Below are 17,327 nucleotides of genomic sequence, written 5' to 3'. Positions count from 1 at the left end.
CTAAATTTAAAGAGTCTAAACCAGAAGGTAAAATACAGAAAATTCAGGATGGATTTGATCTATTATTCATCTCTTACAGAAGGACGATTTCCTAGCCTTTCTAGACTGAAAAGATGCGTATCTTCAATTACCGATACATCTGACTTCTCAATAATGCTTAAGGTTTGCCATCCAGATGGAGGAAGAGGTAAGAATGTATCAGTTTAATGCTTTGCCCTTCGGATTATCCTCAGCTCCATGGTTGTTTATGAAGGTAATGTCTGGGGTTCTAGCTACACTTAGACAGAGAAAGGTTAACATTTTGGGTTACCTTGATTTTCTGTTTTGGGGGACATCTCCCAATTCGGTAAGAGATCAGATTGTTACGACAATAGTCTTACTACAAGATCTAGGTTGGATCATTAATTGGGAGAAATCTTCCTTAATTAAATCCTACACAGATTATACATTTGTTTGGGCTATTTCATTAGCATATCAGACACAGGGGGAGCAATTCAATTCTATCATGGCTTATTCCACAAGAGGAATTTCGACTTCTTGGGCAGAGAGGGCAGGGGCCTCTATAGATCAGATTTGCAGAGCTGCGACCTGGTCAAGTCACAATAAGTTTGTAAAGCACTATCTCCTTAATGTATCTGCCTCTGCAGGTTTATCCTTCAGAAGGAAAGTTTTGCAAGCTGTGGTCCCACCCTAAGGTTTTAACTCTTGTATATCGTCTCATCCAGGGGTGCTGTCCGAAATGACGTTCTGGGAAAGACCACTTTACTTACGGTAAAGTCTTTTCCAGTAGTCATGAGGACAGCACCCCTGCAACCCGCCCTTATTTGGGTAGGAAAGAGAAATAAGTTTGTGTAAGCATCATTAAATGTCCGTGTCATCTTTTTATTAACTGAGGTACTGTGGCAGGTGTAGTATCTTATATGTGGCTGCCTATTGCTTATGCAAATTCTTCTTTTAACAGTTTCCTGTCCACAGTGGGGAGGGAGACAAGTCTCATCCAGGGGTGCTGTCCTCATGACTACTGGAAAAGACTTTACCGTAAGTAAAGTGGTCTTTAACCTTTGGGTCAAAGTGACATCATCGGTATAAAGATTCCAAGTCTGTCTACTCCCTGGTCACATTCAGCTCATAATGGAAGCAGCCATCTTGGATAATATTGTAATATCCAGCACCACACTGCTATTTTCAGTCTGTACAGCTACTGCTAAACTTAACTTTTTTTGTACTTTGCATAGAGAAGCACTCTTAAGCTTTATCTTTTGCATTCAGAGATAAAAACAATTTTGAAAGCAGGGCTGTGGAGTCGGTACAAAAATCTTCCAACTCCGACTCCTCAGTTTATGAAACCACAACCCCAACTCCGACTCCGGGTACCCAAAATGGCCCTGACTCCGACCCCTCGACTTCGACTCCTTACTCTAATACTTAACAGGGCTGTGGATTTTGTACAAAAATACTCCGACGCCTCAGTTTATGAAATCAACAACTCAGACTCCGGATTCCTAAAATTGACACACACACACACACACACACGACTGACGCCAGGATATATAGTCAGTCTGTCAGGAGGGCTGGCTTCAACTGGCAGGGCAATCACTGTTTCCCCAGAAGCATCAGAAGGTCTCAGCCTCTGTTACATTTGATTAATGTACAAGTTGCATACATTTTCATAAAATTACCGTAACATTTGCATATCATTGATTATCCCTACCTGTGACTTATTGACAGCCAAATGCTCCTTTTGGTTCAGACATATTCTGCTATAAGGCACTTTGAAGAATGCTTTGGTCCAGTGTATCCGATAATGCAGTGCAGATCCCATAGGGATTTTCTTTCACAGAATATATTGCGGTTTATACAAGGTTGCATTAAAGGATAACTGAACTGAGAGGGATATGGAGGCTGCCATATTTATTTCCTTTTAAGCAATACCGGTTACTTGGTCTATTTGGCTGCAGTAGTGTCTGAAGCACACCAGGAACGAGCATGCAGCTAATCTTGTCAGATCTGACAATAATGTCAGAAACGCCTGATCTGCTGCATGCTGGTTCAGGGGCTATGGCTAAAAGTATTAGAGGCTGAGGATCAGCAGGACAGCCAGGCAACTGCTATTTCTTAAAAGAAAATAAATATGGCAGCCTCCATATCCTTCTCACTTCAGTTGTCCTTTAAGGGCTCATTCACACTAAGTGGGGTGCTGCCAGTTATGAAGCGCTGCACATAGTGTGCGATCCGTAACATGTCCATAGACTTTCACATAACCGTTTACAGTACATATGGGTTGTGGAAGCCACGCCCACGCTTGTAACGCACCGGGAAGCGCATGCTGTGTGTCCATGCACGAATTTATGTTTGTGCAGGCGTTGTGTAGTCTGACAAGGCCCTAAGATCCTTATATGACTTATATGCTCATGTGTAAATGCTTAGCTCACCACTTCAGTTCTGGGGGGGGCTTCCAGGAACAAGCAATTCCTGGATGCAAATGCAGCAGAGTATCACTGTACTGCTGATTGCCCAAATAATAGAGTGATATACGCTGAAAACTGATTTCATGCTTATCCTTCTGGTTGTAAACAACAACGCATATAGAAGTGTCTGCTATTGCTTTTGGGACTGTGTGTATGTATATATACATCGGCATATATATCTGTGTTTCCCAGATAGTGTCTTATATTAATTTTTGCACCAAAAGATGAGCTAGGACTTATTTGTAGGGAATTTCTTATGTTTCTATGAACACACAAATTGATCTAAATTACTGATCAGATGCAAAATCTAAATCAGGGGTGAGCATGGGAGGAGCCGTAGCAAATTGATGGCCCATAGTTTTGCACTGCTTCCAACAGTGCTACACTGAAGTTTGATAGATTTTCTATAGATTTCATGCTAAAGTCTATTAAAAAAATCTATGCTGTGTCCTCTGTGTGGAAGGTTTCAATCACTCTCTGATCAGATTCAGAGCAAATCTATAAGTGTATGGCTACCTTATGTCTGTATGGCCACCTTTTTATTCTTGATTCAGAGAAGAGATTTATCAGAGATTATGAAGGAGAGGAGATTATGGAGAATCTGAAATACAGAGTAGAGAAATACAATTTTGGAATGTTCTGATACAGAGACACGACCTGCAACAGAGATTTAAAAAGTGATTTGGAAACCGCTGATTTCTAAACTGAAGATGAGGAAATTTCCAAAGTTTGTACTTTTTTAGTGATCCTCGTCTTGGCCGATGCGATCAAGAAATTGAAGTATGCGGGCATATTTGTGCTGGTCATGGGTCGTCAGTGTTCCTGTGTGAGCCATGTTACTGGCAGTTAATATTCACATCCCTTTTAGGTAGAATCAATATTAGTTTGACCAGGGCTGACCTGGGAGGCTGCTGGCGCAGAGCGAGTGTGTAGTGGAAGGAGTGTGCAGAATGTGGCAGAGCAGCGCTACAAGAGAAATCTGTTCCGGTAAACATGATCAGCAGACACAGAGCGTCTGTAAACATGACCTATTTCTTTCTAACCTTCAGGCCTTACAAAGACTGGCGAGTCAGTTCCTGAAGAGAGACTGGCATCGTGGGAAGAACGAGACCCAGGAATGCAGGTAGGTGGACTCGCTGGCAAGCTGGAAAATCTCTAGCACTGATGTGAGTGTTATTGAAAAAGAAAAAGCATCCTAAATTCAGAGCCGAAAACGTGGCCCAACACTGGAAGATGGTCGCTCGACGTGCCTCAAAATCGGTTCAAAGAGGTATCTATTCCTATTTTTCAAGGATCGTCTCGAACCCACAATGGGAACAGCCTTTATGCATATGCAAGAGGGCTACAGCAGAAAGAGAAGATGATGCTTCTTGTCAATACTAGTAACAATGAGCTGGCGCATCCTATTAAAGCCTTTATTGTTTCATAGAAAGAATAAAATGAACTTTTTGGAACCACGCAGGGTTCCTTCATCAGGGAGAAATGCTCAAGGCAATAATCTGTTTGCCAAAAAATCGATTAGAATCTGTTAGTAGTCCATTAGGGTAATCATTGAGGATCCGCACCATCAAATGTTCAAATTTCTTTATTTATAGCTCTTAGATTAAACTGACATCAATAAAAAACAGGTCTGCATGATCATCATGCAGACCTGTTTTTTTATTGATGTCAGTTTAATCTAAGAGCTATAAATAAAGAAATTTGAATGTTTGGCGGTGCAGACCTTCGATGATTACCCTAATTTTGCCATCTGAGGCCTAAAGCAGTGCACTTACCTCAAACAGGATCACTCTATTGAAGCTGCACATGCCTTCCTGGTAATCTTGGCTATAGGATTTCAGCCTACCATATATTCCGGCGTATAGGATGACTGGGCGTATAAGACGACCCCCAACTTTTCCACGTAAAATATAGAGTTTGGGTTTTCTTGCCGTATAAGACTACCTCTCTTCCAACACACATCAAATAAAGATTACAAAATATATTATATACTGGTGCTATGTATGAACAGATACTGGTGCTGTACTGTATGTGGTCCCCAATATTTAACAGTGTATAGGCGATTGACTGGTTGGATTGGTCAGCTCTCCTTGTCTCCCTGTTTATCTGAGCGGTATGGAAGAACAGATCGCGCTGTGCCAATAAAACACGCCTCTTTCACTCTTCTGGACCACCCTTGTTTCCTATTTACCTCCTTCTCTGCCTCTCAGATCTCGCACATGTGTGCCTGCGATGCTTCACTACAGTCCTCAGCAGTGAAATCTGAGAGGCGGTAACAGGATAGGGCATATCACCCGGCATCAATGACACCCGGCGTATAAGACGACCCCTGACTTTTCAGAAGATTTTCAAGGGTTAAAAAGTAGTCTTATACGCCAGAATATACAGTATATTAATAATGCTGTGATTGCTGTGGCTGGAAATAAAGGCGATTTATATAAATTTTTTCTTTACACATTCACCAATGTTTAATAAGCAGTCCTTTAGTTTATAGTGTTTGGAACAGTTACCTGGGCCCTTTTATTGTGCACGTTCTGTCAGCAGCCAGCATCGTCCTATAGTAAACAGAAGCGCTGTACCTTGGCCGAGAGATAGATCTGGCACACAGAGTGGATACTGTGATGACAATCTGTCATGACACTGGTGAAAGCAGAAGAGGAAATTTTACTTGTTGCATAATGAGAAAACTAAAACATTTCTGTATTCAATTAAGGTTGTGCAACAGCAATTAATCACGCCTCACTGACTCGAGCTTCTCTGCTTATCACGGAAATACAGAATGTGTTTTACTGTATATGTTCATATCCTCCTGGTTGTTTTTCTGCTGTGAAAGCTACTAGGTCAGTGAGTCAGAGCTGGTGTTTAGTTTTGTGCATTGTGATTTTCAAGGTTTATTGTGTAATGCTACGTTGAAATACATTTCTAATTCTCTTCTTACTTTTAAAGGAAACCAGAGACAAATGAATCTAAAAGTTGTATACATACCTAGGGCTTCTTCCAGCCCCCTCAGCACTGATTGCTCCCACGACGTCGTCCTCCGCTTTCTCTCGGTCGCGGTAGAAGCCTCGTAAGTTTGCCGATTAAGGGCGCACTGTGCATGCGTGGCCTACTGTGTAGGCTCAGATCGCTCCCAGCCGCGGGAGCAAGACGGGGGCGCGCACAGCCGCACTGTGCATGCGCCGACTGATCCTGACGGGCCAAACTTACGGGGCTTCTACCTGGAGTAGGAGGAGGCGACGGAAGAGCGATCCATGCGGAGAGGGCTGGAGGAAGCCCCAGACATGTATAAAACTTGGTCTCTGGTACACTTTAAGCATACAGTTGTGCTCAGAATGAAATTGAAAAGAATATCCACGCCAGTAGCTGCACACAATACAAATTAAAACCTGATAGAGTTCGCTGCAGTTAATTCCAGAAATGTTTCAAAGTTATGCCAATCCTTCTGCGCTCTCCTGCAAACCTGGATTCCTGTAACAAATCACAATAACCTCACATACGGCTTGATTCACTAAGACAAATGGCATGCCTTATTAGTTAACATGCCTTATCAGAGTTAACATGCTTTATCAGAATAGCATAGCGAGCACTACGAACTTATGCCTGCTAAATAGCAATGATGAGAGCTCCACTCGTCCTGCCCTGAGCCCCTGCGGGTCCAATCACTTTAAAGGACATTATCCCCGCACTTTGATTGGCCCAATAGGCTGCCTGTCACTTGACAGGAAACTTGACAGGCAGCCTATTGGGCCAATCAAAGTGCGGGGATAATGTTCTTTAAAGTGATTGGACATGCAGGGGATCAGGACAGGACGAGTGGAGCTCTCGTCATTGCCAATTAGCAGGCATAACTTCGTAGTGCTCGCTATACTACTCTGATAAGGCATGTTAACTCTTTTAAAACGTTTTAACTTTGATAAGCTGTGTTGACTCTGATAAGGCAGGCTATTTGTCTTAGTGGATCAAGCCCTAAGCGTGATACGGCATCAATTCCAAGTGAATAGGTGTTACCCTGTGTCTTGCTCTTGTGGGTACACTGCACACCCCTCCCACCAGCAGCTCACCGAATCCAAGCCACCTCAGCTTTGCAGGTGGGCCATGTGTATTTAAACCCTGTATCCCTTGCAGTATCTACATGGGAAGAATCCTTTCTAACCCATAATCCTTCCCTTGTAGATACTGCAAGGGATGCAGGGAGGCGAAGGCAGTTAGAGATAGAAGTCTGGAGTGGCTGATTCTGCATAGCATTGAGGAGAGTGATTAAATACGCATGACCCACCTGCAAAGCTGAAGTGGCTTGGATTCGGTGAGCTGCTGGTGGAAGGGGGTGTGAAGTGTACCCAAGTGTGCAAGACGCAGTGTGACACCTATAGTTTTACTCAGAAGTTTACATACCCTGACAGAATGTATGACTTCCTTACCATTTTTCATAGACAATGTATAATAACACAAAAAATGTTCTTTTAATCTTGGTAAGTGGTTGGCTGAAGCCATCTCTTGTCAAACCACTGTGTTTACTCTTTTTAAAGGACAACTGAAGTGAGAAGAAACATTTATTTGCTTTTAAACAATACCAGTTGCCTGGCAGCCCTGCTGATCTATTTGGCCGCAGTGAGATCTGCAGATCCTCATACACACCTTGTTTAACAGACTTCATCTGCATATCTGGCAATCATCTGCAGATTCTGAAAATCCATCCTGGTGGATCTGATCTGCAGATGATTGCCTGTTAAACAAGGTGTGTATGATGATCTGCAGATCTCATAGACTATGAATGCATTTTGCAGGAATGGATCTATTGCAGGAAGAGATCTTTTGCAGATAATGATCTTTTGAATGTGTACAGCATCTGTGTGTGCAGCATCTTGCTAAGATTTTATCTGATGGGGAGTGCAGCTCCATAGAATAGACTGTGTAGAGTATGGCTCTCATACTACATAAAGGGTGGTAAGATTGGTCTGTGATCTTGCCTTTTCTAAAGACTTTTATCTCAAGTGTGTATGCAGCATAAGGAGAGGGAAGGCTCTGGGTTGTATAGGGCCTTCAGTCTCCTCTCTCGGTGCCCTCTATCCTGTGCTGGCTCCCCCCCCATTTCCATCTCCCGCCGAAAGGGTATTTGGAAGTCTTCGGGAGCTGTGTCCTCCCAAAGACGTGCGGCTCCATACTGCACAGGTGTGACCGCGCAAGAGAGCGTGCTTGCGCAGGGGGAATACAGGGCCGCCCTTCTTCAGGAGCACTCGGGCTCCCTGAAGACTTCTGAAGCCTCTTTCGGCCGGGCAAAGCAGTATTTGACTAAATTAGTCAAATACTGCTACCGGGCGAGCCAGTACTGGAATGAGGGGACCAGGAGAGGAGCCGGAAAGGCTCTATAGGACCCAGAGCCCTCCCTCTCCTTGGGTAAGTATCGGTCTCATTTTTTTAAATGCGGTTCCCATTCACTTTAAGGTAAAATACAGCACTTGCTGAAAAAAATTGGTGTGGCAGTTTCAAGATGCACAATAAGGAGGCACTTAAAGAAAGAGGGGCTGAATGCTCGAGTTGCCAGAAGAAAGCCATGACCACACAAATGCCACAAAGTATCCTGCTTACAATATGCCAAACAGCACAGAGACAGGCCTCAAACCTTCTGGCACAAAGTCATTTGCAGCGATGAGACAAAAATGTAACTTTTTGGCCACAACCATGAACGTTACATTTGGAGAGGAGTCAACAAGGCCTGTGATAAAAGGTAAACCATTACTACTGTGAAACATGTTGGTGGTTCGCTGATATTTTGGGAATGCCTGAGCTACAAAGGCAAAGGAAATTTGGTCAGAATTAATGGCAATATAAATGCAGTAAGTTATCACAAAATACTGGAGTAAAATTTGCACTTATTAGCCAGGAAACTGAGCATTGGATGTACAGTACATGGACATTTCCAATGACAAAGATCCAAAGCACAAGGCCAAGTCGACCTGCCATTTGGCTACAGCAGCATAAAGTTAAGGTTCTGAAGCAGCTATCTCAGCAAGGAAGAATTGGGACCTTTACCATCCAGAAGATAAAGAACCTCATCCTCAACTACCACAAAAGACTACAAGCTGTCATTGATGTTAAAGGTGCAATACACGGTATTAAAAACTGGGGTATGTAGACTTTTGATCAGGGTCATTTGGATAGTTTGTGTAGTAATTATGATGTAACGAGTATTTGACCATAAATGGCTTCAGCCAACCACTACCCATGAATAAAAGAAAAGTTTTAGTGTGGTTTATATTCTCTGAAAAATTGTTAAGTAATCATATATTCTGCAAGGGTATATAAATTTAAAAAAAAAAGTGTATTACAGGTGTTCTTTCAATTAGATTCTTTTGTGCCCTATGATTTAGAAAACCTTCCACAGTTTAAAAAAACACTGGTTGTGTATGATTGTTATACTGTCTTCCTTAGGAGTGTGTTTTCAGTGTGGAAGTCTATGATGGAAGGCACATCTTTTATAGGACAGACTCGAGTGGTTGCAGCCGATAATTACAGGAATGTCACTGTAGAGGCAGCAAGAACTGTCCGGACGGCGAAGGAGCAACTCCTGAAAAAGGTGAACATTTATTTTGGGAGAAACACGAAATTAATTGCTACATGAAAACTACCTCAGTACATAAACTTATAGTAATAGCAATGTACCTGTATATTTACCTTACACTACAAAACCTCACAGTAATAGCATTGTACCTACACCAATACATAAAACTATAGTAATAGCAATGTAGCTGTATTTTTATCTCATCAATTCATAACCCTTTAGTGTACGTGTATTTTTACCTCACCAATACAAATCACCATAGTAATAGCAATGTAGCTGCACTTTTACCTCACCAATGCATAACCCCAAACTAATAGCAATGTACCTGTCATTTTCCCTCACCAATACATGTTTTTTTTTTTTTGTTTTTTTTTTGTATCTTTGTATCAATACATAGCCCCATAGTAATAGCAATGCAGCTGTACTTTTACCTCACCAATACATAACCCTAAAGTAAAAGCAATGTACCCATACTTTTGCCTCACCAATACATAACCCCATAGTAATTGCAATGTAGCTGTATTTTTAGCCCACCAGGTAAATTCTGGCTCAGCTAGACTTTCTTGCCTTTTTGACATAAATGTAATGTATGGTGCATTTTACTCTGGAACAAATGTACCGGTACTTCTATATTTTAATTTTTTTTCTGATGACAGTCCTTTCGAAACACATGTCCTACAAAGCTGGTAGAAATCATATTTTCACAGTCATTCTGTGACCACATAAAGGTATTGTTCACTGTCTGGGTGACTCCATGTTGGAAATGCTGGCTAAATAATTAGTAATGTGTGTCTTTCCTCCGACAAACCACAAAAACATGAAATAGATTCTTCCCAAAAAAATGGCCCCAGAGTATAGTGGAGATGTGAGACTGCAACCCTCTCTGAGGGAGGACAGCAGTTTGTACTCTCTGTAAAGTGTTGTGTAATATGTCCATGTTACAGAAGTACAGGAAATAATAGCTCCCACTGACTCCCACCAGTTTTAAAGCAGAGCAAGCATAGACCGTAAAACGTTCCAGATTGTTTTTAAAACATCAGCTAATTTATGCACTGGCAGCCCTCCCAGCTTCAGAAACTGGAACGAAATGAGCTTATATTGACAATAAATAACCACACAACAGTTCTCCATTCAGATTGAGTTGCTTTAAAGGGAACCTGAGGTGAAAGGGATATGGATGCTGACATGTTTATTTCCTTTTAAATAATGCACATTGCCTGGCTGTCCTGCTGATCCTCTCCTCTATTACTTTAAGCCATATACCCTGAACAAGCATGCAGATCAGATCTATCTGACTAGATTTGTTGCATGCTTGTTTCAGGTGTTCAATTTAAACCCTACGGACCAGGGAGATCAGCAGGACTGCCAGGCAACTGGTATTGTTTAAAAGGAAATAAATATAGCAGACTCCATAGGTCTCTCACCTTGGGTGCCTTTTAAAGTGAACATGTCAGAGATATCTCCATCTATTATCATACATCGTTCCCCCTCCGCACCTTCTCCGTATTTTTTGGCTGTTAAAGTATCGGCTACAATTTCAAAGATAAGTAGTAGATATAACAAATTATGAAAATTAAATCATTAAGGAAAACACTATGGTACTTACTTTGGGCAAGGCTCCCTAATGATCCTGGTCACCCGTGAAGCGCGTCCTAAGTGCCTGCAGCCCTGAAGCACATTGAGTACGCCAGGAGAAAAGTGCTATATAAATGTCTTGTCTTGATTTTCATTCCATTTGCTCACCTGCGCCACTGTGTGGTGACAGGGTCATATGCATAGGCCCGCCCCTCAACTAGCGATGTACTCCCTGCTGGACAGGAACTACATCACTGGAATTCCCGTTGGTCCGTGCATGTACTACTGTCATGCACACTTGTTGCAGTAGGCACGGATCATGCTGCAACGCGCTGCAGATTTTGTGTAGGGAATGCAGTGACCTTACTACTTCCGGCGCACAGCGTTGCATTGCGTGAAGTGTGCAAGTCTCCATAGACTTGCATGGCCCTTGCGGCAGGGGAAGCAAAATACGGAATTGGCAGCAGGTAAGTGCATCTCATCCTCAGGTGCAAGCTATTCCAGCCATTTGACTTAGACATGACTAAAACCAAAAGATCAGCACGACACTCACTCCAGAAGAGGAAATACAAATGGCATATTCCTCCCCACAGGTTTCCCTTAATGTTTAAACATAAATAGGGGTTCTGCATGTTTTACCGAAGGGCTGCATCGAATAAGACAGTTGTTTAAGTTAGGGCATAGTCTCCATTTCATCTTTACAAACCATGATAATGCGGTGGGAGGGGGGGTGTTAAAGAACATGAGTTTGCTTCTCTCAGCAGGTTGTATGCTGCGATCTGCTGTGTGCACATAAGATTCCTTTAGCGACAATGTGAATGGGATGCATTATGCATTAGGTGAAGGGTACTGTGACAAGTGACGTGCTATAGCAAGCATCAAAATGTATCTGTGAAAACAGCCTGATGCATTCTAACATGTATTTTTCTAACTGCAGAGTATAGAGCATCTGCAGAAAGTGCAGAATGAGCTGCTGGAAACTGTGAAAGAGGTGAGCAAGACTAAGAAGCGTTATGTCCAAATGGAGCGTGTCAGTGAGGTGGCCAAAGAGAAAGCGGCCGACACAGAGGCCAGGTGAGACTCTCCGCACTATAGAAGGGGAGGGCAGCGTAAAGCTATTTGGGAATGCACATCAAAATGGCTCAAAACACCTGTCCAGTAAAAAAAAAAATGTTTGTTTGTTTTTTAAACCACAACGTTTATTTATTGATCAAAAAGGTCAGGTTACAGAAAAATAAAAGAACAGCAGTGTGCATGAAAAATTTCCCATCGATACACAATTCAAAGGGTATTACAAATTGTTGCATTACAGATACAGAAATAAAACTAGTAAGTGTATATAACATATTGATTTGAGGAATAAGGTACTGTGCATTTTAGAGAAAGAAACGCTGATTGTCTTTATAGACACAGCAAATGTTTATTAATTTGATGACCTGCTCCCTCTGGATTAGTAATTACCTCTTGTGTGCCCATGTGTCCCCTTGTACTTTTAGTGTGCTCCTGGTGTCCCTCTCTGTACCCGTGTCTTCCTCTATCCCCTGTTCTCCTGAGTCCCTTTCCCCCTATGCGCTCCATGTCCTCTGTTGTCCCCCTGTATCCTCCTCTTACCCCAGCTCCATGTTGCTGTGTCCCCAAGCTTCAGCCTATAAGGAAGAAGTATAGCAACTTGTGTGTACCTACTGGAGCCGATGGTCTCACAGGCGGGACCATGGTTCTGTTATTGGGCTAATTGGGCACTTGCTGAGTAGCAGCGAGCACAGTGATTGGCCCAATGATGGAGACATGGTCTTGCCCGCGAGACCATCGGCTCCAGTAATAACACAAGTTGCCAAACATGCTAGAAATTCCTGCTAGGGCTTACTTGTGAGGGATGTCTTAAATTAGGTGAAACGGTACATGTAAGGGCTTATTCCCAACATACACTTTTATGTGCACATTTAATTGTTCCCTTTGGTAAGCTGAAGTAAAGAGAGGCCAGAGAAGGTGGCAGGTGCGCCCCTTGACACCTACTAGGCCCCAGGCAGCTGCCTAGGTTTTCTGGTGGATAATCCTGCTCTAGCTGCTTTTTAATGCATGATTACTTGCATTGCTTAGCAGAAAAGTAAAAAAAAAATCATACTTTTATTTTGGACTGACTATTGCTTCTACATGTAGTTACCCTAGCTGTATCCAGCCATACTTTGCTGCTTTCTGGTTATGGAGGTGTGTCTGAGCTGCCACTTAATTATCACAGCCAGATTGTCACTTAAAGGGAACCTGAAGCGAAAGGTATATAGAGGCTGCCATATTTATTTCCTTTTAAACAATACTAGTTGCCTGGCAGTCCTGTTGATCTCTTTGGCTGCAGTAGTGTCTGAATCGAACACCTGAAAAAGCATGCAGCTAATCTTGTCAGATTTGTGTCAGAAAAACCTGATCTGCATGCTTGTCTAGGACCTATGGCTAAAATTATTAGCAGCATAGGATCCCATATCGTACAGATCAATTTGTTATGTTGGCATCTGCTTTTTATCCTTTTCTCCCCTTCCATTTAGCTTCGCCACCCACTCTGTATACCTGTCACTGCCACATTCCCTCTCTTGCGCCACTGCTGCTCAGGTCCATTGCATGATAGAAGCACCGGTATACAGTTTGAAGCATTGAGGCTCTCCATTAGATTGCAGCAGACCAATGGCAATCCTCCTTCAAGCCAGGGAGGATTCTCATTGATCTGTTACAATCCAATGGGAGTCTGATGCTTATGATGGGATTCTGTATACCGGTACTTCTAACATGCATTAGACCGAGCGGTGGTGACAGCAGCGGTGGAGGACCTGCATGTGATGGTAAAAAGTGGTGAAGCGTATGTGGCGACCAGCCTAGTGAGATTGGCTTTGTGTGGCCAATCCAGAGAAATTGTGCTGGACCCATAACTGCGTTTTGCACATCAGAACTGATCAGCTTTGAATGGACTAATGTGAACAGTGGTATTGTGTCCACCCCTGGCGGAGGGGGGACCTACCCCCTTCCTTTCCAATCTACAGAGAGCGACGTCTTAATCCTGAGTGGGGAGAGGTCTAATCTCCTCATCTGTATTTACAGTGGTTGCCTGGATGGTAACCCGTGTCTGTGAGTATCTCATTCTCACAATTTACTATTCTCCCACATCCCAGTACATACTACACTATATTGGGCTCTCATTGTTCTTTTTGTATCTTCCTACATGATCCTATCTATTGCTTTGCCATTTTTAAGAATAAAAATATTACTTTGCTTTCTTCCGATAAACCGAGTGTGAACGCAGCCTAAAGCCAGAAAGAAAAAAACAAAAGATCTGTGTTGATTAGGTCCAAGGAGGTTTGAGCGGTGTAGTCTTGTTTGCAGTTTTGTAAAGCAGCTGGACTCCTGACCGTACTTACAGACACTCCTGTTTTAACTGTGCAATCAATGTAATTATTGTAGAAGAGGTACATCTGCTCACAAGTACTAGTTATCAGCAAATTTAGTCTATATGGTCAGTCATTTAAGGCTGGAAATTTTTAAACCCCATCTCAGGCAGAAATATTTTTCATTCCCTGTGTAAGCACTTTTTTCTAGAGCTTGTATTCCTTTAAATAAGCTCTTTGCTTAGCGAATGTAAAATAACTTGTAAAACATCTGGCAGGGAACCCAAACACTTGCCACTTGCTACATCATTGACTGTATGTGCTAAAAGCTACCATCTTCTTAGACAGATCAAGGCTTTGGCTTCCCCCTGAACAGTAGGATGATGCAGTCTAAAACATCAACAGCAGCCACGCCCATCACACTTAAAAGTAACTTTCTCAACAAATTATTTTTAAAGTCTTCATTTGGTCAGGGATTTCATAATTTCAATTCATGATTTTTACCTCTTTTCGCTCAAGAAAGTAATATCTCAAAAATGCTATTTGCTGAGTTGTTAGATTATATTTTTAGATCTCTGTCTAGATATGGATTTTCTTTGACTATTTTATGTATATACATAACAGTATTTTCACCTCAACCAACCAGACTGTCCAACAGTAGTCACTATTGTCCTCTGCTACCAGCCCATCTTTGTGGTTTTGCTGCCTACCAGGTTATATTTATCCATAATGGGAAGTGCCTGACTTTTGACCATTGGAATGAGCAGACCTGGTTGACCAAGCCCATAGATGTGTAATTCACTAGGAGAATCCCAGAGAGGTGTAAAACGCGTGATACAGGAGCCTTTAAAGGACCACCATTGCAAAAAATTATAAAATTTTAAATGCATACATATAAAATGTAGATTAAAATGCACTGTAAATTATTTGTTTCTAATGTTGCTGTCACTTACAGTAGGCAGTGAAAATCTGACAGATTTTGGACTAGTCCTTCTCCTTATGGGGGATTGTCAGGTACTTCTTCATTTACAAATACACTTACCAAATGGCAGTTGCTCACCAACTTGCCAAATCAGTGTGCAAATAAGTAGGGAGGCTGGCAGACATCTAGATCCTTTGCAGGAAGATCTTTTGTAAAGAAGAAAAAAGAAATACTGAGAATCCCCCATCAGGAGATAGACTTGTCCAAAACCATTCAGATCTGTCAGCTCTTCACCGCCTAAGCGACAGCAACATAGTAAAAAAGTCATTTATAGTATATTTTACGCTCCGAAAAAAATGTATATTTTAAATGTATTTTAATATTTACAATTTTTCGCAATAGTGGTCCGTTTAGTGCAGAATGTTTTTACTGGTGGGGAGACAGGGAGTATTTACCTAGTCTACTCACCAGACAGCAGTAAATTAGGTATGAGGGGAATTACCCATAGACCCGTACCTACCACACGATTTTTGCAACAAGCTGTTATATTCTGAGTGATAAGTGATCGTTTCTGCAATCTCACGAAGCGGGCAATTAGGCAAACACTTAGCGATGCACGGCGATAATGAGGTGAGTACTCAGCTTTAGGTCTCTGGGTCGCTTGGGAGTAGCTGATAAATATATGGTAAACAGCACTTTATGGACATGTGTGACGCAGAGTCACTAATGCTAGTCAAGGTCAACCAATCAGCACTATACCTGATGAAGAGAGCATAAGCGCGACAAGCATAATGCCAGATAATGTTTCTCCCCATATTTATCGGGTGCTCATTACAGGACGTAAGTGGTTTTAATCACACTCCTTTTTAATGCTTTATTTTAACCCATTTCCAGGTGCCTTCTAACCCTTTACTTCTACTTATACAGTAGTATGGATGGATTGTCCGTTCCAGTAAAATTATGGTGTTGTTCTTCATCAGGTTAAAGAAAAGTGATCATAGCATCTTCCACTCCAAGGCCAGCCTCCAGAAGCTGAGTGCCAAGGTATGAATAATGCTCTGTTCCTGAACAGCTCTCTGGCAGCAGAATGCAGCTTAATAGATTGGTTTTACTTGTTAGAACAGTCATCTTAAAGACCTGAGTAAACTACCAGACAAATTAAAGTGAGGAGCGCTGCCAGAAACCTCAAAATGTACTATAAACAGCCAGTTAATGTTTTCGTCTGGTAGCATAATTTTCCACAACTTGTTCTTCTTCAAATACCAGTGAAGTATCCCTGTAAGCATCTTAACTGAATAATAACCTGTCCAGATTTGGAAACCGGGCCAGGAAACTGTGGGGAGGTTGTTTAGATGTCAGATTGTGAAGTTCTGTGAAGGACTTCTTCAGCGTACTTTATAATGTATTGTTGAAAATGTGTTAAGGTGGCCACACATGATACAATAAAATGATCCGATTTTACAGTAATTCGATAAAAACGATCGGATCTTCCGAAAAAATCGAAAGCTTTTTTTTTCATTCGACTGAAAAATCGGATTTCCTGTTTTTTCGATTTTTATCGATCCGGAATGCCAGATATTTTTCTTGAAATCTTTCTAAAGATTGTATGGTGTGTGTTAGATTGTGAATTTATTAATATACACAACCTAGCAATTTTGTCAGTTTCCAATCATTTTTATCATAATTGGGAAAAAATTGAACATATGTGTGTGGTACATTGGTCATATTTTTGAAATGTTACAATCAGTCAGAAAAATGTATTGCAATTCTTAAATTGAACAGATATTTTAAAAAATGTATGGTGTGTGGACTCCTTAAGAGCCATATAAACACCTATAAGAATAGGCACAATGACATAAGTATGGGATGCAGAGAGGCCCCAAGCTCCCGGGAGGGCTCATAAGGGCTGTCTTCGTAAACACTACCTGCTGACCCACTAATACAGTGCATTAGTGGGTCAGCAGGTACTGGTAATGAAGATAGCTGGTGTGGCTTTTGCTTTTGTGCTCCTTGCCATAGAATCACTGTCTGGGCCTCCTGATATCGGACACTAGCCATGTCACTGTTATGAGACCTGAATTGGTCATGTGAGCAACACGGCATAGTTGAGAGTTGGCCCAGACATAGACCACAGGGCAGGGAGTGCACCACCAGGATAGGTATAATAGCTAAATATTTACATGCTCTGCTGCCATACTCTACATTGAGGAAGTGATTGTGAAAGCCACTACAAAGGAGCCCAGGAGTGTACTGGAGCAAAGGAGCTGTGGCTGGATAGTGTACTGGTTAAGGGCTCTGCCTCTGACAGAAGAACTGGGTTCAAATCTCAGCTCTACGTATTTCAGTATGCCAGCACCTATTCAGTAGATTTCATGGGCGAGACTCCCTAACACTGTTGCTGCCTACTGAGTGCGCTCTAGTTGCTGCCCCGTAAG

General features: G+C 42.0%; 1 protein-coding gene across 1 annotated transcript in view; it reads left to right on the top strand.

Moving 5' to 3' along the window:
• Window positions 1-17,327, top strand: part of FCHSD1 (FCH and double SH3 domains 1) — a 198,153-nt gene that overhangs the window by 105,651 nt on the left and 75,175 nt on the right. Inside the window, exons 4-7 of the mRNA XM_068277714.1 lie at window positions 3,518-3,591; window positions 8,898-9,042; window positions 11,540-11,676; window positions 15,873-15,936. Coding sequence (XP_068133815.1) covers window positions 3,518-3,591; window positions 8,898-9,042; window positions 11,540-11,676; window positions 15,873-15,936 — 420 coding nt within the window. The remainder of the gene's footprint in view (window positions 1-3,517; window positions 3,592-8,897; window positions 9,043-11,539; window positions 11,677-15,872; window positions 15,937-17,327) is intronic.

The sequence above is a fragment of the Hyperolius riggenbachi genome, chromosome 3 (assembly GCF_040937935.1).
Source record: "Hyperolius riggenbachi isolate aHypRig1 chromosome 3, aHypRig1.pri, whole genome shotgun sequence".
NCBI lineage: Eukaryota > Metazoa > Chordata > Amphibia > Anura > Hyperoliidae > Hyperolius > Hyperolius riggenbachi.
Note: the sequence above shows the minus strand (reverse complement) of the source record. Positions and strands in the feature narration are given on the sequence as shown.